We start from the raw sequence: 25,650 nt of genomic DNA on the forward strand, positions 1-25,650 counted from the left end.
GTGGGCGGAGCTTCAGGGAGGCAGTACGCAGCCCTCCTCAGCTTCAGGGAGGCAGTATGCAGCCGTCCGCAGAGCCCCAGTATGCTAATGTGAAGCCAGCTTTAGTGAGACGCAGGAGGGAGACGTGGCTGGGCTCCTGAGCCACAAAGAGAATATTTCTTTATAGCTTCCTTAGTTTTATTTGCAGTAAGAGACATAGTAGAATCAAAGAAAAAAAGATGATTAAGAGGAGAGGGCCTGGGGTTTCTTTTTATTTATTTTTTTTTCCCCGGGTATAAACAATCACACACCTCACCCTACAGCTATGCCCTGCATTCTTTATTTAACAGTGAATCAACTAAACCTGTTTCTTTTGCCTTTTAGATTGGAGCCTCTCTTTTTGCCAGCAACATTGGAAGTGGCCACTTTGTTGGCCTGGCAGGGACAGCAGCTGCTGGTGGAATTGTCATTGGGGGCTTCGAATGGAATGTAAGAATTTGCAACACAGTTGTGATACTATTGCCTGTCACACCACACTGTATGGAAATAGCAAATCATGGAAAAACGTGGAAAGCAAATAACAACAAAACCTTGCTGCTGCAGACAGTAACATTCTTTTATTCAATGAAGCAGAATGGCAACAATATATTTCATGTTGATCTTTTGTTGCAAAGAGTATAATGAATAATTCCACTGTTACTTGTAAACTTCTTTACATATATTATATATTTTATTATATGTACATTATACGTATGACACGTAGGTATTGTGTAGAAATGAGGAACTGGCTATACACCTCTATTGAAACCAGCGCACTAAGTTTTTCTAAATTTTCTCTTCAATACATGATAAGAACCTCTTTATTATGTGGATTTGTTTATTTTCTCACTTTGATTTAAAGGGGTTGGCTATTTTTTCTTTATTTTTACATGTCACATTCCAAACTCATGTGCTTCTTCAGCGCTGCCCTATTCAACATTGTCACCGCGCAGCGTCTCTTCACATCAGATCGGTTCACTGAAGTCTGTGTCCTGTTGTACTACTTTGCACAACTGCTAAAGTATGGTGGTTCTATCTGGCCTTGGTGGGGCATAGTCTGTCTCTGCAGGAATTTAACTCTGCTGAGTCCTACAAAGATTTGGGTCCTCGGCCTATCCCATGCGAGCAGGCTCTATCTAAGGCACTACTCTCTCCACCCCTTGATCAAATGTTGTTTCTGCTCTGCTAGTCTATGTGCATGCAACCTTCTGTATCCAGCTTCCCATTAACGACCAGTCCTGTTTACCCTTCCTTCCAGCCTGACATCTCCACTCCTGACTTCGGTTACATTTTCTGATCCTGCGATGCCTCCTCAGACCTAGGACCACCTGACTTCTGCTCTTTCCCAGCCCCTCCCCCCCATACTGCATACCCACCAGTAGGCTGCCGCAGTCTCGGGAACCGCCCAGGGTTGACAATCGGTGACTACCTTGAAGCCAAGCCTAACTTCACCACCAGAGGCTCTAGTAGCTGCTTAGTCACACCCATCCTGAGTAATCCCGTCCCATGGAGCAGTGGTCCACACCCATCTGCATTACATTACAAATATATTGAATACATTATTCTGTGGCACTTTCTATACACAAGTATTACAGATTCTCCTCCTGTTTTGGTTAGTGACACCTTCCTCACAGACTGTACAACTCTCCTGTCCATACACTGGCTGCTGGTGGAGGAGCTTGTGGCCAGTCCAGTCTGTCAGTCTCCTCCAATTGTAATACTCTGTACATAGAATAGCTGTTATCAATATCAGACTGGGGTGCCAAGGACCCACGAGTAACCTCAACTTCAGGAAAATACTTTTCAGCTACATGCAAATATGACTTTATCCTCATTCACAAATTTCTATAGCAATAAATTGGGTTGATTGTTAAATAAGATGCTGCCTTTGTCTGTAGATAGTGAATCAAGTCTATTGTACCAAGTACTGCTCAGATAAAAGGCTGGTTGCCCACTACTGTACAAGGGCCCACCGGAGGATTCTCCTGTTCTCCTGTGGGCCAGTCCGAGCCTGGCTGTTATAATTCTTGGAGGCTGATGGACAGGACTAGTCACATGCTCCTCCACCAGCAACAAATGTGTGGACAGTAGAGGTGTGCAGTCTGTGAGGAAGGCATCGCTAATAAGTGCAGGAAGAGAACCTGTAATACTAATATATTAGAAAGTGCCATAGAATCATCATAAATCATGTCCACAATAAAATAAAGTGGCCAACCAATTTAAAAAATATTCTTTCCTTGTGCCCCAATATTAGCGTGACTGAATTGGAAATATGTCAAATAACTTGTCAGCCTGGTATATAGAAAAAGAGATCCAAACAATAATGAGTCGGCTTATATTTGTACTTTAGTATCCATGGAAACATCTGATTAAAAGATGTAAAAACATTGAGGAAGCAAATTTTATGAAAAAAAAGTGTCACTCTCAAATTCTTTGGCCACAACTGTACATGACATATTAACTCCCGGCAAATTACAATTTTTCTGGTGTAAAAACTTTGATAAATCAGGACCAAAATGTCAATTTGTGTAACCAAAGGGACTCTGCATGCATTAGGGTTTAATAAGAAAGATTTTGGAAGGTATCATAGTAGTGAGTGCCTAGGTAAATATGAAATATACATATATTCATAAACGTTAAGGGTATGTTTCCACGGTCAGTAAACGCTGCGGACTGGACGCTGCGTACATACGCAGCGTCCAATCCGCAGCAGCCAGATGATGTTACAGCATAGTGGAGGGGATTTTATGAAATCCCATCTCCACTATGCATGCAGGGATGCCTCCGGAATCCCTGCGTATAAGCACATGTGGGGCGTTGTCCTAGACCGCAGCATGTCTATTTATCTTGCGGAGACACCCAGTCTCCGCAAGCTAAATATCACTGTCCAATGTATAGGACGCAGTGATTCCGCATGTGGTCAATGAACACATGTGGAATCACCGTACGTACAAAAGAGGGCACCACTTTGGGCAGAACTGCGTCCAAAGCACTGCCAATACGCCACATGGAAACCCTTAATGATTGCTTAGAGTAGGTCCTCATTATCCTCATTATTTGTGCAAAATTAGCCTAGAAATCAATTTTGTTTTTGAAACTTGCTATTTTCTAGTGTGGTCTGAACTAATGAGTCATGCTAAATTGCAGAGTGTTTCCTATTATAGCCATAGTTTCCATCTGGGTAAATAAGAGTCCACTTTTAGAGAGGATTCTGTGCGTAATGCGTTGTAAGTATATGATATGGAGCAGGTTATGTGCTTATGATTTTTAAAAATGTTATTTATACACAGGAAACAGCAGACGTTAATTGGAATTTAATTCACAAGAAAATTACAGTCACGGCTCTCTATAAGTTATAAAACAAGACAAATGCATTCAAATCTTTAATAGAAATGTATAGGTTTTTAATATTAAACAGTGTAGGACCGTCTCGATCAGGGTCACCTTGTCGACGGTGAGATGGCGTTCATGCTATTTTTGAACAAAAACAGTATTGCTAAGAACCCTGTGTTATTTGAATGCACTTTTGCTTTTTACTTATTTAGTCACAGCAGGGTTTATGTTTATTTTGCTTCTTGTAGGTTTTTTTTTATGCTTTATGGCCAAAGAGAACATGCGTTTATATGATACATGTATACCAAAATTTAACCAAGCTCAATTTTTGTGTGTTTTTTCTTTGTATTTTTGCATTCTGTGCAAGTTGGGGTGTGGCTTCACCCTCTTGAGCTGTAAACTACATTTAAAAGCCTCCCCAGGCTGGTGATCTTAGGTTGGGACCCGGTCCTTTTGTCTGCCCTTATTCACACACTGAGATCAACTTTGACACATGGTAAGATTTTTAATATTAGACCGTGTAGGACCGTCTTGGTCACCTTGTTGACGGTGAGATGACTTTCATGCTGTTTTTGATCAAAAACAGTATTGCTCAGAACTCTGTGTAATTTGAATGCACTTTTGCTTTTTACTTATTTAATCACAGCAGGGTTTATGTTTATTTTGCTTCTTGGTAGGTTTTTTTTTTTACAAATGTACAGTATGTAATATATTATAGAAAAAAACAGAAGAACTACAAGACAGACACATTTTGCACACATGTCCAATCAAGCACATTTTGTAGCTATCCAGATCACACTTATCGTATATACTTGAGTATAAGCCGAGATTTTCAGCCCATTTTTTTAGGCTGAAAGTGCCCCTCTTGGCTTATACTCGAGTCATGGTCCCAGGGGGTCGGCGGAGGAGGGGGAGCTCGGCTGTCACATCATACTCACCCCCTCCTGGCACGGTCGTTGCACTTCCCTGCTTCTCAGATGGTCTCCGACGCCGGCAGCTCTTCCTGTGTTCAGCGGTCAAGTGGTACCGCTCATTAAAGTAACGAATATGCACGCGACTCCACTCCCATAGGTGTGGAGTGCATATTCATTACTTAATGAGTGGAACCACGTGACCGCTGAACACAGGAACAAACTGCCGGCGCCGGAGACCATCGGAGAAGGGGAGAGTTTGGTAAGAGAGAGACCGATTAGTAGAGAGTTACAATAGTCCAGACGAGAATCAATAAGACAAACAGCAAGCGTTTTTGCAGAGTCTAAAGTAAGAAAGGGTCAAATTCTAAAAATGTTTTCAAGTGCAGATAATAAGAGCGAGCCATATGTGGGGTGAATGAAAGTTTGGAATCAAGTATGACCCCAAGACAGCGGGCATGTTGCTGTGGAGTAATGGTGGAACCACACACAGAAATGGCAATGTCGGGCACAGGTACATTAGTAGAGAAAGGAAGCACAAGGAGTTCAGTTTTTGATAGAGGGAGGACATGATGTTAGAGACAGCGGTAAGACAATCACTGGTGTTTTCTAAAAAGGCAGGCGTGATATCAGGAGAAGTGTATAATTTGGTGTCATCAGCATAAAGATAGTACTGGAAGCCAAATCTACTGATTGTTTAACCAATAGGGGCAGTATGCAAAGAGAAGAGAAGGGGGCCTAGAACTGATCCTAGAGGAAGCACCAACAGCAAGGGGAAGATGAGAGGAGGAGGAGGAGCCAGCAAAAGGTATAGTGAAGGATAGGAGGAGAACCAGGAGAGAACAGTGTCCTTTAGGCCGATGGAGCAGAGCATAGTGAGGAGGAGCTGATGATCCACAGTGTCAAATGTTGCAGAGAGATTCAGGAGAATTACCATGGAGTAGTGACCATTAAGTTTAGCTTTTAGTAGATCATTAGAGACTTTAGTAAGGGCAGTTTCAGTAGAGTGTAAAGAGTGGAAACCGGATTGTAGAGGGTCGAGAAGAGAGTTATCTGAGAGATAGTGGAAAAGACGGGAGTCGACCAGAGTTTAGAGATGAAGAGAAGATTAGAGACAGGTCTATAGTTAGCGGCACAGTTTTGGTCGAGGGATAGCTTTTTAAGTAATGGATGTATGATGGCATGCTTAAATGAGGAGAGAAAGATGCCAGAAGAGAGAGAGAGGTTGAATGTTTTTGTTAGGTGAATGGTGACAGCAGGGGAGAGGGACTGGAGGAGATGTGACAGAATGCGGTCACTGGTGCAAGTGGTCGGGCGAAAAGATACAAAGAGCCTGACTACTTCTTCTTCTGTGACTGGTTCAAAGTCAGAGAGTGAGCTACATGCAGTGGGGGAGGGAGGACAGTGCGTGGTATGAGGAGTTTGGGAGATAAATTCCTGTCTGATATGGTCAATTTTTTCTTTGAAATAATTGGGCAGATCGTCAGCGTGGAGATCCGTGGTTGGGGCCTGCACTCTTGGGTTGAGTAGGGAATGAAAAGTGTCAAAGAGACGTTTCGGGTTATTGGATAGTGAGGTGATGAGGGTGTTGAAATAGGTTTGGTTTTGAGAGGTGAAGGGCAGTGTTGTATGCTTTAAGCATAAACTTATAATGGGCGAAATCTTTGGGTTGATTGGACTTTCTCCACAGACGTTTGGCGCACCTGGAGCACCGCTGCAGGAAATGTGTTTGCAGTGTGTGCCGCGGTTGTCGCCGTCTGTGCTATATTGTTCTATGTATAGGAAGTGCAGTTTCATCCAGGGCACTTTGCAGTGTTTTGTTGTAATGCTTCAGTGCAGAGTCAGGACATGAGAGGGAGGAGATAGGGGACAATGATGACTGCAAGTTCTTCATAAGTTTCTGGGTGTTAATGGCCTGTTTGTTTCTATTAGGCTAAGTGCACACGTACCGGAACTCTCGCGGAAATTACCGCGAGAATTCCGGAATTCCAGTCCGCGGGAAAATCGCATTTTAAATTCCCGCGATTTTCCCGCGGAAAAACTAGCATTTTGCAAGCGTAATTAGCTTGCAAAATGCTAGCGTTCTCCAAGCGATCTGTAGCATCGCTTGGAAAACTGATTGACAGGTTGGTCACACTTGTCAAACATAGTGTTTGACGAGTGTGACCAACGTTTTACTACTGAGGCCGCCTATGCGGCATCAGTACTAAAAGATAGAATGTAAAAAAAAAAATAAAAAACGGTGTTATTCTCACCCTCCGACGTCCCGCGCATCCGTTCCCAGTAATCCTTTGCGAAAATGCCCGCGATGACGTCAGTTCTCGCGGGATCGCGACGTCTCGCGGTAATTCGCGATGACGTTGCGCGAATGACCGCGAGACTTCGCGATCCCGCGAGAAGGGACGTCATCGCGAGCATTTTCGCAAAGGACTACTGGGAACGAGAGCGTGAAGAGAAGCGGGAAGGCTGCGCGGGACGTCGGAGGGTGAGAATAACAATATTTTTTATTTTAAATTCTATTTTTTACAGGGATATGGTACCCAAAGCCCGGAGGACAGTCTTCTCTCCTCCGGACCATGGGTACCATCCGCAATTGTTCTGCTTACTTTCCGCATGGTGTGCACAGCCACATGCGGGGAAATAAGCGGAACAATGCATTCCTATGGGTGCGGGATCGCCGCGATTTCGCAAATTAATGAGCATGCTGCGGTTTTTACCGCGAAGCGATTCCGCCTCGGTAAAAACCGCAGCATTAGCACAGCATTGCGGAATCCCATAGGAATGCATGGGATGCTTATTTTTTGCATTTTAGCGGCAAAATTGCGCGGTTAAAACCGCCGCGGAAACGTGAAAAAAACGCCACGTGTGAACTCAGCCTTAGTGTGGAAAGTAGGGGTGACCTGAGTGGGATGGCAGTTCTTGATAGAGAATGAAAGAAGGTTGTGGTCAGAGAGAGGGAGAGGGGAGTTTGTGAAATTATCCACTGAGCAAAGCCGAGAGAAGACCAAGTCGAGGGCGTTAGTCTTCATGCGTAGGAGATTTAGTAAACTGTGAAAGGCTGAAGGAGGAGGTTAGAGATAAAAGGTGAGTAGCAGATGGGGAGAGGGAAAAAGCAATGGGGATGTTGAAATCACCCATGATGACGGTGAGGATGTCACAGGAGAGAAAGTGTGGAAGCCAGGTGGCAAAGTGATCCAGGAACTGATGGGAGGTGCCCGAAGGACGATACACCACCGCCACTCGCATGGAGAAGGGGATGTAGAGTCTGACAGCATGGACCTCAAAAGAAGGGAAGACAAGTGATATTACTTGAGGTATAACCTGAAAGGTACATTTGGGTGATAGGAGCAGACCAATGCCTCCACCTGCTCTGTTGTCCGATCTTGGGGTATGAGAGAAGTGTAGTCCACCATATGAGAGAGCAGCAGCAGTGGTAGTGTCTGACTTCTGGATCCAAGTTTCAGTAAGAGCCAAGCGGTAAAGAGAATTAGAAAGGAAAAATTCACGGATGAAGGAGAGTTTATTACACACTGAGCGAGAATTCCAAATGGCACAATTGAAATAGACAGAAGGCATGCAGGGAATATTAATAAGATTAGAGGGGTTTCTGAGTTAGCAGTTGGGGGGGTTTACTTGCTATAACATGGGGGGCCAGGGTTGGGAGAGATATCTCCTGCAACTAGGAGAAGGAGGATGGAAAGAGTAAGCAGATGGTTAAGTAAATTGTGAGAGCATCTCTTGTGTTGGATGGTGGGACTGAATGGATCTGTGCAGTTTAGCAATGTGAAAAGAGCATGAGTGCTATACATAGGAGAGGAGAAGACTGAGGGGCCAATATGGATGGAGTGTAAAGAGTTAATGCAAGGACGGTGGATGTGAGTGAAAGCAGCAGCCAGGACATACATTATACAAATGCATATGGCAAATATTTGTTGTCCAAATTTACTGTGGTTAGGTTTGTATAAATGTCTTGCCTGTATCTTGCCCTGTCTGGCTTCCATGGTATAATTGCCAGTACTTTCATAAAATGTACTTCAATTAAATGTACATAAATGCCCCCTGCAATAGTTTTTCTATACTTAAAACTTGCAAAGAAGACATGTCATGATTGTGTTCAACAATAAAATGTTTTGCAACAGCAGAGAGGTTTCTAATAATGTTACTTGCATTAAGTATATCATTGTAATGTTCATTGAGCCAAATCAAATGGACAATACTCTATACTCCTGCTTCTAGACCTATCCTCTGCATTTGACACAGTTGACCACTGCCTCCTACTACAGATCCTCTCCTCCTTCGGCATCAAAGGCCTTGCCCTATCCTAGATCTCCTCATACCTTTCCAACCGCACATTCAGCGTCTCCCACTCCCACACCACCTCCTCATCCCACCCTCTCTCTGTTGGAGCCCCCCAAGGCTCTGTTTTAGGACCCCTACTCTTCTCAATCTATACACTTGGTCTGGGGCAACTCATAAAGTCCCACGGATTCCACTACCACCTTTATGCTGATGACACTCAGATCTACTTCTCTGGCCCAGACGTCACCTCTCTGCTGTCCAGAATCCCAGAGTGTCTATCAGCCATATCCTCCTTCTTCTCCTCTCGCTAACTCAATGTAGACAAATCTGAACTCATCATCTTTCCTCCATCTCACAGATCTTCTTTATCCGACCTAGCTATAACAATTAATGACATCACACTTTCCCCAGTACCAGAAGTCCGCTGCCTCGGAGTAACCTTTGACTCTGCCCTGTCCTTCAAACCGCACATCCAAGCTCTTTCTACCTCCTGTCGCCTCCAGCTCAAAAATATTTCCAGAATCCGTCCTTTCCTCAACCCTCAATCTACTAAAATGCTTGTGCATGCCCTCATCATCTCCCGCCTCGACTACTGCAACATCCTTTTCTGTGGTGTCCCTGCTAACACCCTCGCACCTCTCCAGTCCATCCTTAATTCTGCCGCCCGACTAATTCATCTCTCTCCTCGCTACTCCTCCGCTTCTCCCCTCTGCAAATCTCTTCACTGGCTCCCATTCCCTCAGCGTATCCAGTTCAAATTACTAATACTGACCTACAAGGCCATCTATAGCCTGTCTCCCCCATATGTCTCTGAACTAATCTCCCGATACCTTCCCTCACGTAATCTCCGGTCCTCCCAAGACCTCCTTCTCTCCTCCACACTTATTCGCTCCTCACCAAACCGTCTCCAAGACTTCTCCCGAATAGCCCCTATTCTCTGGAATTCTTTGCCCCAACAAGTCCGACTATCAACCACATTTGGATCCTTCAGACGGAACCTGAAAACCCACCTCTTCAAGAAAGTCTACAGCCTACAATGACCCCGCTACCTCCTTCTCTCTCACCACTACCGGTGATATCACCTCAACCAACACCTGAACTGCTGCAACCCACCAACCTACTGTCTCCTTCCCCACCATCCTGTAACATGTAAGCCCGAAAGGGCAGGGTCCTCTCTCCACTCTGTATCAGTCTGTCATTGTTAGTTTGCTTACTGTAAGTGATATCTGTAATTTGTATGTAACCCCTTCTCATGTACAGCACCATGGAATCAATGGTGCTATATAAATAAATAATAACAATAATAACCTGGTTTTTAATTTACATGTAGTACAACCTATATAGAATTTATCACATATGGTGCAATTTATTTAATATACCACCTTCTCTGAGTCATAATTAATATACTGTTTAATTTTATACTCATTTGAATGATCAGAATCATAGAAAACAGAACTACATAATGTGAATGACCACATGCGACATCTCTGTGAACCGCATTTGAAATGTCCATTTCACTGCAGCCAAGTGCTATTTTTATTCATGGGTCAGTAAAAAATGTTGGAGAAAGTGAACTACCTATTGAAGGTGCCTTTTTTGCTACAACATTGCAGCCTTTTTTCAAAAAGCATGCTAATGTCTCATCCTCAAAAAGTATTGGTAGATGTTTATTAAAGAATTTTTTTATTTCTGTAAATTGTGCACTATATTGCAGAGAAATGACAGGTTTATTCTTCAAAAAATCATTTTTTACTTTAGTTTTAGTACACAGTAGATCAGTTTGTTTTTTGTTAAGTTATTTTGTTAGGCTAGGTACACATTAGCATTTCTGCGCGCAGCGTATCATCTGCATGCGCAAATGCATGCCAAAACGCATTTAAACGCATGATTATGCTACGTTTTTTATCCACATCAGCTTACGCATGATGCCAAAAAAACCGCTGCGTGTACATTTATTTGTATGCGTTTTGGCATGCGTTGCATTGTTTTTGCTCATGCTTTCGACATTTCCAGGAGATTTTCCTTGACACAAGCCACGTCCAATGGGCATGTCTCATGGGAATTCTGTATATAGACCCTTGCCCAGATGAAATCGTCATCTATTGCTGCAGTACCCAGCAGCAAAATGGATCTTGGCATGGAGAGCTTCTATCGTAATCTGGACTTGCAATTGAAATTGGCTTTTGCCTTTGCTGTGGCTAGTGAAGAAGAAAGAATAACACAAAGACGGATAAGACATCGTCGTCACTACTGGCAACACCCCATAGTTGAAGTTGGAGAGAGCCATGGAGCCTACAACTCGTTGTACACCAAGCTGCGTGAAAACCCGGAGAGGTATTTCTACTACACGAGGATGTTGGAACAGAGCTTCAATGACTTGCTGCAACGTGTGCGAGGATCCATCACCAGGCAGGACACACAACTACGTCGAGCAATTCCTGCTGAGGAACGTCTGTTGGTGACCCTTAGGTACGTAATTTTGAAAAAGAAAAAATTGTCATTATTATTATTGTTATAAAAGCCATCTACTGATTTTTTTTTTTTTAATTTACATTATCCGTTCTGTAGATTCCTGGCTACCAGAGAGACCTTAAGATGTCCACCCTTTCTGGGATAGTTGCAGACATCTGCCGTGCTTTATGTGACGTTCTGCATGATGAATTCCTCCCCCAACCCACAACTGAACTCTGGCTGGAAAATGCTGCCAAATTCCAGGACATTGATAATTTTCCAAACTGTTTAGGGGCTGTGGACGGCAAAAACATTTGGATTGTGAAACCTGCTGGAAGTGGATGAGTATTTCAATTACAAAAAATACTTTTCGATAGCTCTCATGGCTATTGCAGATGCTGACTGCAGATTTGTCGCCATTGACGTTCGCTCACTTGGATGAGCAAATGAGTCTCAGACTTTCAAAGACTCTGAAATGGGACAACGTTTGTATGGGAATAATTTCAATTTTCCAATGACACGACCTCTTCGGGACACTGAAGGACCGCCAATGCCGTTTGTTGTGGTTGGGTACAAGGCATTTCAAATGTGTGCCAACCTCATAAAAACATACTCGAGTCGGGACTTGAATGACACAGAAAGAATTTACAACTACCGATTGACAAGGGCACGAAGAACTGTGGAGTGTGCCTTTGGATTGCTGGTATCTAAATGGTGCATTTTGGGAGCAGCCATCAATGTAAAAACTGAGACAATTCATGAGGTAGTCAAAGCATGTGTTGCTCTACACAGTGACATCCTGGTGAGAGAGCGACACCACTTAGAACTTGAGGAACCTGAAGTAAGCACATTGCATGATTACCAAGATCACCCTCTGAGTAGTACTTTGGAAGTTATCCAAATGTGGAATCACTTTGCTGCTTACTTTGTTTCTGATATTGGATGTGTGGCATGGCAAGACTAAATGGTTTAATCCACTTGTAAATGTACCTGTATTGTTTGCCAACTTTAATAACACTTCACCCGTTATACAATACACACGTGTGCATTTTCAAATAAAGAGATAAACACAGTGATTGTGAAAACAAAAGATTTTTTTACTAACAAAAAAAAAAACAAATTTAAATATAACATAAATAATTTTGAAAACAATAAATAAAAATAGGGTTTAGGATCAGCGTCGGTTGGAAGGTGTGACATTGTGGACCAGGGGGGTGTCGGGCTTGGATGATTGGGTGTAGGAGTGGGTGAGGGAGTGGTTATAGGGGAAGTGGCAACAAAATGGAGGATTGGGTCATTGGGGGAAGAAGATACATTAGGAGTGGAATACAAATTGGAAGGTATAGACACAGAAGGGATAGACACATTGGAAGGGGCAGACACAAGGAAAAGTGCAGACAGATTGCATAACAGACGCATTGGGAGGGGAGGGTGTAGGTGGTGGGTAATTTTTTGGGGAAAAATTCCCTTTCCGTGGGTTTTGTTTTGGGTGCGGAGTGGTCCCCTTTTTTATGTTCCCTTGGTATTTCTTGCTTTCCATAGGTGCTGCACTCAGCGGTGTGATGGGTTCTGCAAGCTGGAGGGGTGCTGCACTTGGCTGCGTGGTGGGTGCTACAAGCTGGAGGGGTACTGCAAGCTGGAGAGGTGCTGCACTCAGCTGCGTGGTAGGTGCTGCAAGCTGGAGGGGTGCTGTACTCGGCTGCATGGTGGGTGCTGCAAGTTGGAGGGGTGCTGCGCTCGGCTGTGTTGTGTAGTTGGGAACTGTAGGAGGATAGTAGTTCACTTGCCACTGGTGCTGTGCTGGCCCTGGTTGCTATGTAGGAAAAGAACTGTGTGGCTGCCGGTGACATCTTGATTGCAGTTGGGACTGCTGCATGGCCTCGCTGTAAGCAGCCTGACAGGCCCTCATTAGATACAGCTGAAGGTCAGGTGGCAGGATTTCCAACACGTCCCTCTCTTTTGTGGAAAAAAAATGTCTCGCCGGTCTCTGAAGGTCAGCTTCCAGGAGGTCAAGGCGCTGTGGACTTCCTGGAAAAGTGTGTTCACATGATTGCACCCACTGTCCAGTCTATCTCCAACCACCTTCATCCCATCATGGAAGATCGATCTTAAATGAATAAACTGTCCCAGGCCCTCTGCCGCTGGTGAGCAGACCCAACAAAACTAGTGGCAGAGGGCTGGGAGAGGAGAAAACCTGATGGACCGGCTGCCTGTTCCCCAGCCTGTGAAGCCTGCCTGATTGCTCCATCGCTGGTTTGATGATTGAAACTGATCAGTGGCTGTTTGATTAGGGGTCGCTCCAACTGAATACGATCCAGGTTGGGTGGTGCTGCTCCAGGTTCTGTGTGGAAAATAAATTACAAACGTCACTAAAAAAATAATATAGTTTAGATAATAGTAACACAACACAAAAGATACTCACGTTCGCTGAGCAACCGCAGGCCTTAGAAAAGACAGCATAAGATGGTATTTATATTTTGAGACCTTTGGAGCAGCACCACTTCGAACACGAATCTCCTCTCTCATATCCTTGTTGAAGCGATCCTTCATCGAACTCCAACAGACTTTGACTCTCTTCACTGTGAATGGGGAAGAAAAAATAAATACATTTTATAAAAGGCACCTACATTTATAGGGAAACAGACGCGTCAGACCACATTGCAATACTTACTCAAATCCTTTCTGTCTTGTGGGGTGGCATGGTCCCAATCATCCAACAGCGATCTGGCCACTTCTTCCCAGAGTTGTCAAATCAATCCTGTGTCAGAATGGTTACGATCACGGGTGTCCCACAACGCTGCTCACTCTTGCACAAGAGGAATGAGCTTGTCATTGTCAATCTCGGATTTGCCTTCCTCACGTTGTGGAACCTATAGATCAATTAAAAGAAAAAAATTGCAAGTCATATAGTTTTAAAGATACAAAACTGAAACCCAATTCAATTACAACTCTGATAATGAAAAGATTACTTACACACCGTCTTTCCTCCTCAGGCTTGAGCCCGACGACCCTGGAAACATTCATTTCCACTCGACTGCTCCTGCTCTTCCGCACTGGAAGCCTCCTGTAAAGAAAATACATGATTTACCACATAATACAGAGGAATAGTGGCAAGCATAGTATATACATGGGTGAAACTAATTACACATAATGATGAACCTGACACAATGCCATACACCACCCACAATATATGTTAGGACTGTATCTGAACCAACTGCACATACTAATAGCAAAACCGAAAGAAACACAGTCATAGAGTCCAACCAAGTAATGACTATGAAAAACTTTATTATTCAAATATAAAAATAGAACAAGTCCAAAGGCAAGAGAGGGTAATACATGTGCACACCTACAGCCAATATACAACAATTGGGCTGGAAAGACCATACAAAAACATCATGTAAAAATTATTGCACATTCACTAAACCCGCTGCCCATTTAACAAAGAAATCAGAATCAAGTGATTCGGCATGTATTAGGGTCCATAGAAACAATATATAAATACCTGGCACAGTGCAAAGGCAGGGTCCACCACTCCACCCCACCCCAGGTGTTTCGATGGGTGCTTGTTTTTCACTTTCTCTGGCAAATGTAATTATGTCATATTGGGAACATTGTTTTTTGTATTCAGACAGTAACCCCTACATCTCTAATTTATCCTGGTATGGTAGATTCATAGATGATATGGTCTTCATATGGCAGGGAGATGAATCTGCCATACCAGGATTTGTCACATTTTTGAATGATACTTCATTTAATTTGCGCTTCACTGTTTCCTATAGTTCTAAATCTTTGGTGTTCTTAGATTTGATTCTAACGGGTATTCCAGGTGAAATTGTATCCACTGCTATTCATCGCAAACTGTCTGCAGGTAAGTCCATCGTGCATTTTACCAACAGCCAACCGCAGCATGTGGCTAAGGCTATACCAGTAGGTGAGTTCACAAGGATTGTCAGAAATTGTTCAGATCCCGCAGTGGTTGAAAAGGAAATAATATCAACCTCAGAAAGATTAAAACAACGCGGTTATCCCCAATGGGTATTACATAGGGCTAAGAAAATAACTTCTGACAAAAAACGAACTGATCTATTGCGTCCTAAAACTAAAGTAAAAAATGATTTTTTGAAGAATAAACCTGTCATTTCGATGCAATATAGTGCACAATTCTCAGAAATAAAAAAAAATGTTTAATAAACATCTACCAATACTTTTTGAGGATGAGACATTAGCATGCTTTCTGAAAAAAGACTGCAATGTTGTAGCAAAAAAGGCACCTTCAATAGGTAGCTCACTTTCTCCAACATTTTTTTACTGACCCACGAATAAAAAAAAGCACTTGGCTGCAGCGAAATTGACGTTTCAAATACGGTTCACAGAGATGTGCTCATTCACAGCAGTTCTGTTTTCTATGATTCTGATCATTCAAATGAGTATAAAATTAAACAGTATATTAATTGTGACTCAGAGAATGTGGTATGTAAAATAAATTGCACCATATGTGACAAATTCCATGTAGGTTGTACTACACGTTTTTTGCTCTGAAACTGCCTTCTTCAAATCCCTCTAAAGATAGGCACACAAGGTCTTGACTAACACTTGCCTCAAGAGTCCAATGTGGCAAGGGGCCTGTGGCCCCTTAGACTTGGGGATTTGAATGCAAAAGCGAATTCTGTGTTCCACCTTGGCCACTGGCCAATTCCTGAAATACTTTCCACAACCTTTGGGTGACGAATCTGAAGGCAATGCATAACTATCAAGCAATCTCTTGTTATTATTTATTGTGATGTTATTGATCTGATAGATATTAATCACGAGAGGTGAGAGGTCACTTTCTCAAAGAAATAACAAGGACCAGTAGCCAAACATTATTATATGCTAAATGATTAAATGTTGTAAAACTTTTGGAGTTCAAAAAGCCTGAACACCAAACTGATAGGTATTATCTATTACTGGAAAGTATTAAAGGGGTTGTCTGGCCTTTCAGTAGAAGTCTGGAGCCAGGAGCGGCAGGCACATGACTGCAAGTATCTGATTTGCATACATGCGGTCTCGATCTGCCTAAAAACAAGCAGCCTCGCTCAATGCAAGTGTATAGATCGAATCGAGTCAAAATGGGTCCGGAAGCATGCAATCGCATACTTACAGTTACATGGCCGGCCACTGCAGCTATGCGATGTGAGGATTTGCAAGTCTGCAGTCACATAGCGCGACTCCTACTTTGAAGCCTTAGGTCAGACAACCTTTTTAAGGCCTCCATACTCATTAGACTGATGTCAGCCAAAGCCGCCCTTATTGACAGGTTTGGCAGACAGTTTAACCCCTTCCTGACATGAGACGTACTATCCCGTCCATGGGACCCGGGCCCCTATGCCCATGGACGGGATAGTACGTCTACCGCGATCAGTGGCCCCCACGTGGTGAGCGCCGCTGATCGCGGCCGGGTGTCAGCTGATTATCACAGCTGACACCCGGCACAATGTGTCAGGGGCGGTCACGGACTGCCCCGACACGTTAACCCCTTGAACACCGCGATCAAACACGATCGCGGTGTACCGGGAGTTAAAGGGAAGCATCGGCAGGGAGGGGGCTCTCCGTGCTTCCCTGAGCCCCCCACGGCAGCGCAATGTGCAGCGCTGCTTCGGGGGACTCCTTTCCTCCAGGCCCCCGAATCCAAGATGGTGACGGGGGCCTTCGGGGGCCTACAGGAAGCTGGCTTCCTCAGTGCCTGCAAAGCGCAGGCAAGAGGAAGTCTTCTTCAATGCCTGTGACAGATTGCTGATCTGTCACAGTGATCTGTGATGTGACAGATCAGCGATCTGTCACAGGACAGTGATGTCCCACCTGGGACTATGTAATAAAGTAAAAAAAAAATTAAAAAAAAGTGTAAAAATAATTTTAAAAAAATCGCCAAATAAATTAGTAAAAAAAAAAAAAAAAAATATTCCCCAATAAATTCATTTTTTGAAAATAAAAAACCAAAACAATAAAAGTACACATATTAGGTATCGCCGCGTCCGTAACGACCCGCCCTATAAAACTGTCCCATTAGTTAACCCCTTTAGCGAACCCCTTAAAATAAAAATAAAAAACGAAGCAAAAAATAATGATTTATTATCATACCGCCAAACAAAAAGTGTAATAACGTGCGATCAAAAAGACGCATATAAATATCCATGGTACCGCTGAAAATGTCATCTTGTCCCGCAAAAAACGAGCCACCACACAGCATCATCAGCAAAAAAATAAAAAAGTTATAGCTCGCAGAATAAAGCGATGCAAAAATAATTATTTTTTATATAAAATAGTTTTCATTGCATAAAACCGACAAAACATAAAAAAAAGACCTAAATGAGGTATCGCTGTAACTGTACTGACCCGAAGAATAAAACCGCTTTATCAATTTTACCACACGCGGAACGGTGTAAACGCACTCCCCCAAAAGATATTCATGAAACGCTTGTTTTTGTTCATGCTGCGTCCCAAAAATCGGAATAAAAAGCGATCAAAAAAAGTCACGTGCCCGAAAATGGTACCAATAAAAACGTCAACTCGTCCCGCAAAAAATAAGACCTCACATGACTCGGTGGGTCAAAATACGGAAAAATTATAGCTCTCAATATGTGGTGATGCAAAAACTATTTTTACAATAAAAAGCGTCTTTCAGCGTGCGACAGCTGCCAAAATTAAAAACCGCCATAAATAGTAAATCAAACCCCCCGTTATCACCCCCTTAGTTAGGGAAAAATAATAAAATTAAAAAAATGTATTTATTTCCATTTTTCCATTAGGGTTAGGGTTAGGGTTAGGGCTAGGGTTAGGGCTGAGATTAGGGTTAGGGGTGTGTTGGGGTTCGGGTTGGAGTTAGAATTGGGGGTTTCCACTGTTTGGGCACATCAGGGGCTCTCCAAATGCAACATTGCGTCTGATCTCAATTCCAGCCAATTCTGAGTTGAAAAAGTCATATGGTGCTCCTTCCCTTCCAAGCTCTGCCATGCGCCCAAACAGTGTTTTACCCCCACATGTAGGGTATCAGCCTACTCAGGACAAATTGCAAAACAATTTTTGGGGTCCAATTTCTCCTCTTACCCTTAGGAAAATAAAAAATTGGGGGCAAAAATATCATTTTTGTGGAAAAAAATGATTTTTTTTTTTTTACGTCCGAGCGTTATAAACTTCTGTGAAGCACTTGGGGGTTCAAAGTGCTCACCACACATCTAGATAAGTTCCGTGGGGGGTCTAGTGTCCAAAATGGGGTCACTTGTGGGGAGTTTCAATAGTTTAGGTACATCAGGGGCTCTCCAAACGCACATGACACCAGCAGACCATTCCATCAAAGTCTGCATTCCAAAATGGCACTACTTCCCTTCCGAGCCCTGACGTGTGTCCATACAGTAGTTTTCTCCCACATATGGGGTGTCAGTGTACTCAGGACAAATTGGACAACAACTTTGGGGTTCAATTTCTCCTGTTACCCTTGGGAAAATAAAAAAATTGGGGACTAATTGATCATGTTTGTGGAAAAAATATGATTTTTTTATTTTCATGCCCTGGCATTATAAACTTCTGTGAAGCCCTTGGGGGTTCAAAGTGCTCACCTCACATCTAAATAAGTTCCTTAGGGGGTCTAGTTTTCAAAATGGGGTCATTTGTGGGGGGTTTCCATTGTTTAGGTACATTAGGGGCTCTCCAAAGGCAACATGACACCCGCAGACCATTATATCAATGTCTGCATTCCAAAACGTCACTACTTCCCTTCCGAGCCCCGACGTGTGCCCATACAGTAGTTTTCTCCCACATATGGGGTATCAGCATACTCAGGACAAATTGGACAGCAACTTTTGGGGTCTAGTTTCTCCTGTTACCCTTGGGAAAATAAAAAAAAATGGTGACTAAAAGAACATGTTTGTGGAAAAAATACGAATTTTTTATTTTCACGCCCGGGCGTTATAAACTTCTGTGAAGCACTGGGGGGTTCAAAGTGTTCACCACACATCTAGATAAGTTCCTTGGGGGGTCTAGTTTCCAAAATGGTGTCATTTGTGGGGGGTTTCCACTGTTTTGGTACATCAGGGGTTTTCCAATCGCGACATGATGTCCGATCTCAATTCCAGCCAAAAACGTCAAATGGCGCTGCTTCCCTTCCGAGCTCTGCTATGCGCCCAAATAGTGTTTTACCCCCACATGTGGGGTATCAGCATACTCAGGACAAATTGTACAATAACTTTTAGGGTCCTGTTACCTTTGGGAAAATAAAAATTGGGGTGAAAAGATCATTTTTGTGGAAAAAATATGATTTTTTAACTGTACCGCTGTACGTTATAAACTTCTGTAAAGCCCTTGTGGGTTCAAAGTTCTCACCACATATCTAGATAAGTTCCTTGGGGGGTCTAGTTTCCAAAATGGGGTCACTTGTAGGGGGTTTCCACTGTTTAGGTACATCAAGGACTCTCCAAACGTGACATGGCGTCCGATCTGAATTCCAACCAATTTTGCATTGAAAAAGTCAAACGGCGCTCCTTCCATTTTGAGCTCTGCCATGCGCCGAAACAGTCGTTTCCCCCCACAAAATCAGGTATCAGCGTACTCAGGACAAATTGCACAATAACTTTTGCAGTCCAATTTCTCCTGTTACCCTTGGTAAAATAAAAAAATTGAACCTGAAGTATTTTTTTTGTGAAAAAAGTTAGATGTTCATTTTTTTTTAAAAATTCAAAAAAATTCCTGTGATGCACCTAAAGGGTTAATAAACTTCTTGAATGTGGTTTTGAGCACCTTAAGGGGTGCAGTTTTTAGAATGGTGTCACTTTTGGGTATTTTCCATCCTATAGACCCCTCAAAGTGGCTTCAAATGTGATGTGGTCCTAAAAATAAAATGGTGTTGTAAAAATGAGAAATCGCTGGTCAACTTTTAACCCTTATAACTTCCTAACGAAAAAAAATTTTGGTTCCACAATTGTTTTGATGTAAAGTAAACATGTGGGAAATGTTAGTTATCAAGTTTTTTGTGTGCCGTATCTCTGTGATTTAAGGGCATAAAAATTCAAAGTTGAAAAATTGCGAAATTTTCAAAATTTTTGCCAAATTTCCATTTTTTTCACAAATAAACGCAAGTTATTTGAATGAAATTTTACCACTAACATGAAGTACAATATGTCACGAGAAAACATTGTCAGAATCACCGGGATCCATGGAAGCGTTCCAGAGTTATGACCTCATAAAGGTACAGTGGTCAGAATTGTAAAAATTGGCCCGGTCATGAACGTGCAAACCACCCTTGGGGGTGAAGGGGTTAATGTGTATGGAGGCCCCTGACTGATTGATGGGGGTGTTAAGGATCTGCAAAATCCACTATCAGGCTGCTGTTCCTCTTGTTCTCTAAGAGATAAGCCACTGCCAGAAATGTCTATACTGTGTTCCAAATTATTATGCAAATTGGATTTAAGTTTCATAAAGATGTAATACTCATTGATGGTATTGTGTCTCAGGGATCTTTGTATCACTGAAATCAATCTCAAACATCTACGATAATTAGTTTGCCAGGTGAGCCCAATTAACCCCTTTACCCCTGAGGGTGGTTTGCACAGTAACCTCTTCCCGACCAGTGACACAGCGTATGCGTCATGAAAGTCGGTGCCAATCCGACCAATGACGCATATGCTGTGTCATGAGTTGAAAGCCCCCCTGCGGGTCGGGTGACCGGGGTCATTGAATTGTCACCCAACCCGCAGGGGGCTTTGTACTTCACCCCGGGGGGATGGCTTCGCCCCCACATGGCTACGAACGCTCTGATTGGCTGTTAAAAGTGAAACAGCCAATCAGAGCGATAGTAATATTTCATCAATGAAATTTGATGAAATATTACAATCCAGCTATGGCCGATGCTGCAGTAGCATCGAACATCGCTGGAGACACCGATCCGACCCTCCCACACCGGCTAACAGGGGCGATCTGCCCCCCCCACCGAATGACAGCGGCCATCTGCCACCGCTGTCATGATCTGCTCCCCCGCCTTCCCTCTGCTCCCCCCAGCTTCCAATCCTCCCCTCACCCCCCGGTACCTAGTATGTCCCTCTGGCCGTCCCGGTGTCCCGCCGTCTCGGATCATGGGCACCGCCATCTTGGAAAATGGCAGGCGCATGCGCAGTACGCCCGCTGGAATCTGCAATGCTGCAGATTCATTCATTCATTTTGATCACTGTGATAAACTTTCACAGTGATCAAAATAAAAAAAAGTAAATAAATCCCCCCTTTATCACCCCTATAGGTAGGCACAAATAATAACATAAAGAAATTATTTTTATTTTTCCGTTAGGGTTAGAATTAGGGTTAGGGTTGGAAATAGGGTTAGGATTGGAATTAGGGTTAGGGTTGGAATTAGGGTTAGAGTTGGAATTAGGGTTAGGGGTGGAACTAAGGTTAGGGGTGGAACTAGGGTTAAGGTTGGAATTAGGGTTAAGATTAGGGGTGGGTTGGGGTTGGGATTAGGGTTAGGCTTGTGGTTAGGTTTACAGTTGGGATTAGAGTTAGGGGTGTGTTGGGGTTAGTGTTCTGATTAGGGTTATGATTAGGGTTAGGGATGTGTTGGGGTTAGGGTTGGAGTTAGAATTGAGGGGTTTCCACTGTTTAGGCACATTACGGGGTCTCCAAACTCGACATGGCGCCACCATTTATTCCAGCCAATTTTGCGTTCAAAAAGTCAAACAGTGCTCCCTCCATTCCGAGCCCCGACGTGTGCCCAAACAGTGGTTTACTCCCACATATGGGGTATCAGCATACTCAGGAAAAATTGCACAACAACTATGGGGGTCTAATTTCTCCTGTTACTCTTGGGAAAATACAAAATTGGGGGCTTAAAAAATTATTTTTGTGGAAAAAAAATGATTTTTTATTTTCACGGCTCTGCATTATAAACTTCTGTGAAGCACTTTGGGGATCAAAGTGCTCACCACACATCTAGATAAGTTCCTTAGGGGGGTCTAGTTTCCAAAATGGGGTCACTTGTGGGGAGTTTCTACTGTTTAGGCACATCAGAGGCTTTGCAAATGTACATGACGCCCGCAGACCATCCAATCAAAGTCGGCATTTCAAAATGTCACTACTTCCCTTCCGAGCCTCGACGTGTGCCCGAACAGTGGTTCTCCCCCACATATGGGGTACCAGCATACTCAGGACAAACTGGACAACAACTTTTGGGGTCGAATTTCTCCTGTTACCCTTGGGAAAATAAAAATTTGTGGGCTAAAACATCATTTTTTGAGGAAAAAAATGATTTTTTATTTTCACGGCTCTGCGTTATAAACGTCTGTGAAGCACTTGGGGGTTCAAAGTGCTCACCACACATCTAGATATGGTCCTTGGGGGGGTCTAGTTTCCAAAATGGGGTCACTTGTGGGGAGTTCTACTGTTTAGGCACATCAGGGGCTCTGCAAACATAACATGACGACCGCAGACCATTCCATCAAGTTGGCATTTCAAAACGTCACTACTTCCCTTCCGGGCCCCAACATGTGCCTAAACAGTGGTTCCCCCACACATACTGGGGTACCAGCGTACTCAGGACAAACTGGACAACAACATTTGGGGTCCAATTTCTCCTGTTGCCACTGTGAAATTAAAAAATAGCGAGCTAAAAAATCATATTTTGAGGAAAAAAAATATTTTTATTTTCAAGACTCTGCGTTATACACTTCTGTGAAGCACCTGGGCATTCAAAGTACTTGCTATGCATCTAGATAAGTTCCATAGGGGGTCTAGTTTCCAAAATGGGGTCATTTGTGGGGGAGCTCCAAAGTTTAGGCACACAGGGGCTCTCCAAACATGACATGGTGTCCGCTAATGATTGGAGCTAATTTTCCATTCAAAAAGTCAAATGGCGCTCCTTCCCTTCTGAGCCCTGCCGTGCACCCAAACAGTGGTTCCCCCCACATATAGGGTACCAGCGTACTCAGGACAAACTGGACAACAACTTTTGGGGTCCAATTTATGCTGTTACCTTTGGGAAAATAAAAAATAGCGGGCTAAAAAATCATTTTTGAGGAAAAAAAAATATTTTTTATTTTTATGGCTCTGAATTTCTAAACTTCTTTGAAGCACTTGGGGGATGAAAGTGCTCACTACATGTCTAGTTAAGCTCCTTGGGGGGTCTAGTTTCCAAAATGGGGTCACTTGTGGGGGGTTTCTACTGTTTAGGCAAATCAGGGGCTCTGCAAACGCAACATGAGGCCCGCAGAGCATTCCATCAAAGTCTACATTCCAAAATGGCGCTCCTTCTCTTCTGAGCTCTCCCATGTGCCCAAACAGTGGTTCCCCCCACATATGGGGTATCGGTGTAGTCAGGACAAATTTCACAACAACTTTTGTGGCCCAATTTCTCCTGTTAGCCCTTTGAAAATAAAAAATAGCGGGCTTAAAAAATAATTTTTGAGGAAAAAAATGATTTTTTATTTTCATTGCTCTGCGTTATAAACTTCTGTGAAGCACTTGGAGGTTCAAAGGGCTTACCACACATCTAGATAAGTTCCTTGGGGGGTCAAGTTTCCAAAATGCGGTCACTTGTGAGGGAGCTCCAATGTTTAGGCACACAGAGGCTCTCCAAACGCGACATGGTGTCAGCTAACGATTGGAGCCAATTTTCCATTCAAAAAGTCAAATGACGCTCATTCCCTTCCGGGCCCTGCCGTGCGCCCAAACAGTGGTTTATGACCACATATGAGGTATCGGTATGCTCAGGAGAAATTGCCAAACAAATTTTAGGATCTATTTTATCCTTTTGCCCATGTGAAAATGAAAAAACTGAGGCTAAAAGAAATTTTTTGTAAAAAAAAGGACTTTTTTTTACGGATCAATTTGTGAAACACCTGGGGATTCAAAGTGCTTACTATGCATCTAGATAAGTTCCTTGGTTTAGTTTCCAAAATGGGGTCACTTGTGGGGAAGCTCCAATGTTTAGGCGCACAGGGACTCTCCAAACGCGACATGGCAACTGCTAAATATACCAGCATATTTTCCATTCAAAAAGTCAAATGGTGCTCCTTCCCTTCCGAGCACTGCTGTGCGCCCAAACAGTGGTTTATAACCACATATGAGGTATCAGTGTACTCATGAGAAATTGCCCAAGAAATTTTAAGATCCATTTTATCCTGTTGCCCATGTTAAAATGAAAAAATTGATGCTAAAAGAAAATTTTTGTTGGAAAAATTAAAATGTCCATTTTTTCCTTCCACATTGCTTTAGTTCCTGTGAAGCACCTGAAGGGTTAATAATCTTCTTGAATGTAGATTTGAGTAGCTTGAGGGGTGCAGTTTTTATAATGGTGTCACTTTTGGATATTTTCTGCCATATAGACCCCTTAAAGTGACTTCAAATGTGAGGTGGTCCCTAAAAAAAATAGTTTTGTAAATTTTGTTGAAAAATGAGAAATTACTGGTCAACTTTTAACCCTTATAACTTCCTAACAAAAAAAAAATTTGCTTCCAAAATTGTGCTGATGTAAAGTAGACATGTGGGAAATGTTATTTAGTGACTATTTTGTGTCACATAAGTCTGGTTTAACAGAATAAAAATTCAAAATTTGAAAATTTCGAAATTTTCAAAATTTTTGCCAAATTTCTGATTTTTTCACAAATAAACGCAAAAATTATCGACCTAAATTTACCACTTACATGAAGCCCAATATGTCGCGAAAAAAAAATCTCAGAATAGCTAGCTAGCAGCATTCTGAGTTATTATCTCATAAAGGGACACTGGTCAGAATTGCAAAAAATGGCCTGGTCATTAAGGTCAAAATAGGCTTGGTCATGAAGGGGTTAATGATCGGGCCAATTTTTACAATTCTGACCACTGTCCCTTTATGAGGTAATAACTCTGGAACGCTTCAATGGATCTTAGCAATTCTGAGATTGCTTTGTCGTGACACATTGTACTTCACTGTAGTGGTAAAATTTCTTCGATATAACTTGCATTTATTTGTGTAAAAAAATGGAAATTTGGTGAAAATTTTGAAAATTTTTGTAATTTTCAAACTTTGAATTTTTATGCCCTTATATCAGAGTAATATGTCACACAAAATAGTTAATAAATAACATTTCCCACATATCCACTTTACATCAGCACAATTTTTTAAGCAAAATTTTTTTTGTTAGGAAGTTATGACGGTTAATAGCTGACCAGCAATTTCCCATCATTACAACAAAATTTATAAAACCATTTTTTTTTAGGGGCCACCTCACATTTGAAGTCACATTGAGGGGTCTATATGGCAGAAAATACCCAAAAGTGACACCATTATACAAACTACATCCCTCAAGCTGATCAAAACCACATTCAAGAAGTTGATTAAATCTTCAGGTGCTTCACAAGAATTAATGGAATGTGAAAGAAAAAAATGAACATTTAACTTTTTTTCACTAACATATCATAGAATCATAGAATCATAGAATCGTAGAGTTGGAAGGGACCTCCTGGGCCATCTGGTCCAACCCCCTGCTCAAAGCAGGATTCGCTAAATCATCCCAGTCAGATGTCTGTCCAGCCTCTGTTTGAAGACTTCCATTGAAGGAGAACTCACCACGTCTCGTGGCAGCCTGTTCCACTCATTGATCACTCTAACTGTCAAAAAGTTTTTTCTAATATCTAATCT

The 25,650-nt window shown here is 42.7% G+C and overlaps 1 protein-coding gene across 1 annotated transcript in view; it reads left to right on the plus strand.

Annotated features, from left to right (window-relative positions):
* Nucleotides 1-25,650, plus strand: part of LOC141096273 (sodium/glucose cotransporter 1-like) — a 176,008-nt gene that overhangs the window by 79,234 nt on the left and 71,124 nt on the right. Inside the window, exon 3 of the mRNA XM_073582818.1 lies at nucleotides 364-468. Coding sequence (XP_073438919.1) covers nucleotides 364-468 — 105 coding nt within the window. The remainder of the gene's footprint in view (nucleotides 1-363; nucleotides 469-25,650) is intronic.

The sequence above is a fragment of the Dendrobates tinctorius genome, unplaced genomic scaffold, assembly GCF_039654945.1.
Source record: "Dendrobates tinctorius isolate UK_male_01 unplaced genomic scaffold, ASM3965494v1 ptg000073l, whole genome shotgun sequence".
Taxonomy (NCBI): Eukaryota; Metazoa; Chordata; class Amphibia; order Anura; family Dendrobatidae; genus Dendrobates; species Dendrobates tinctorius.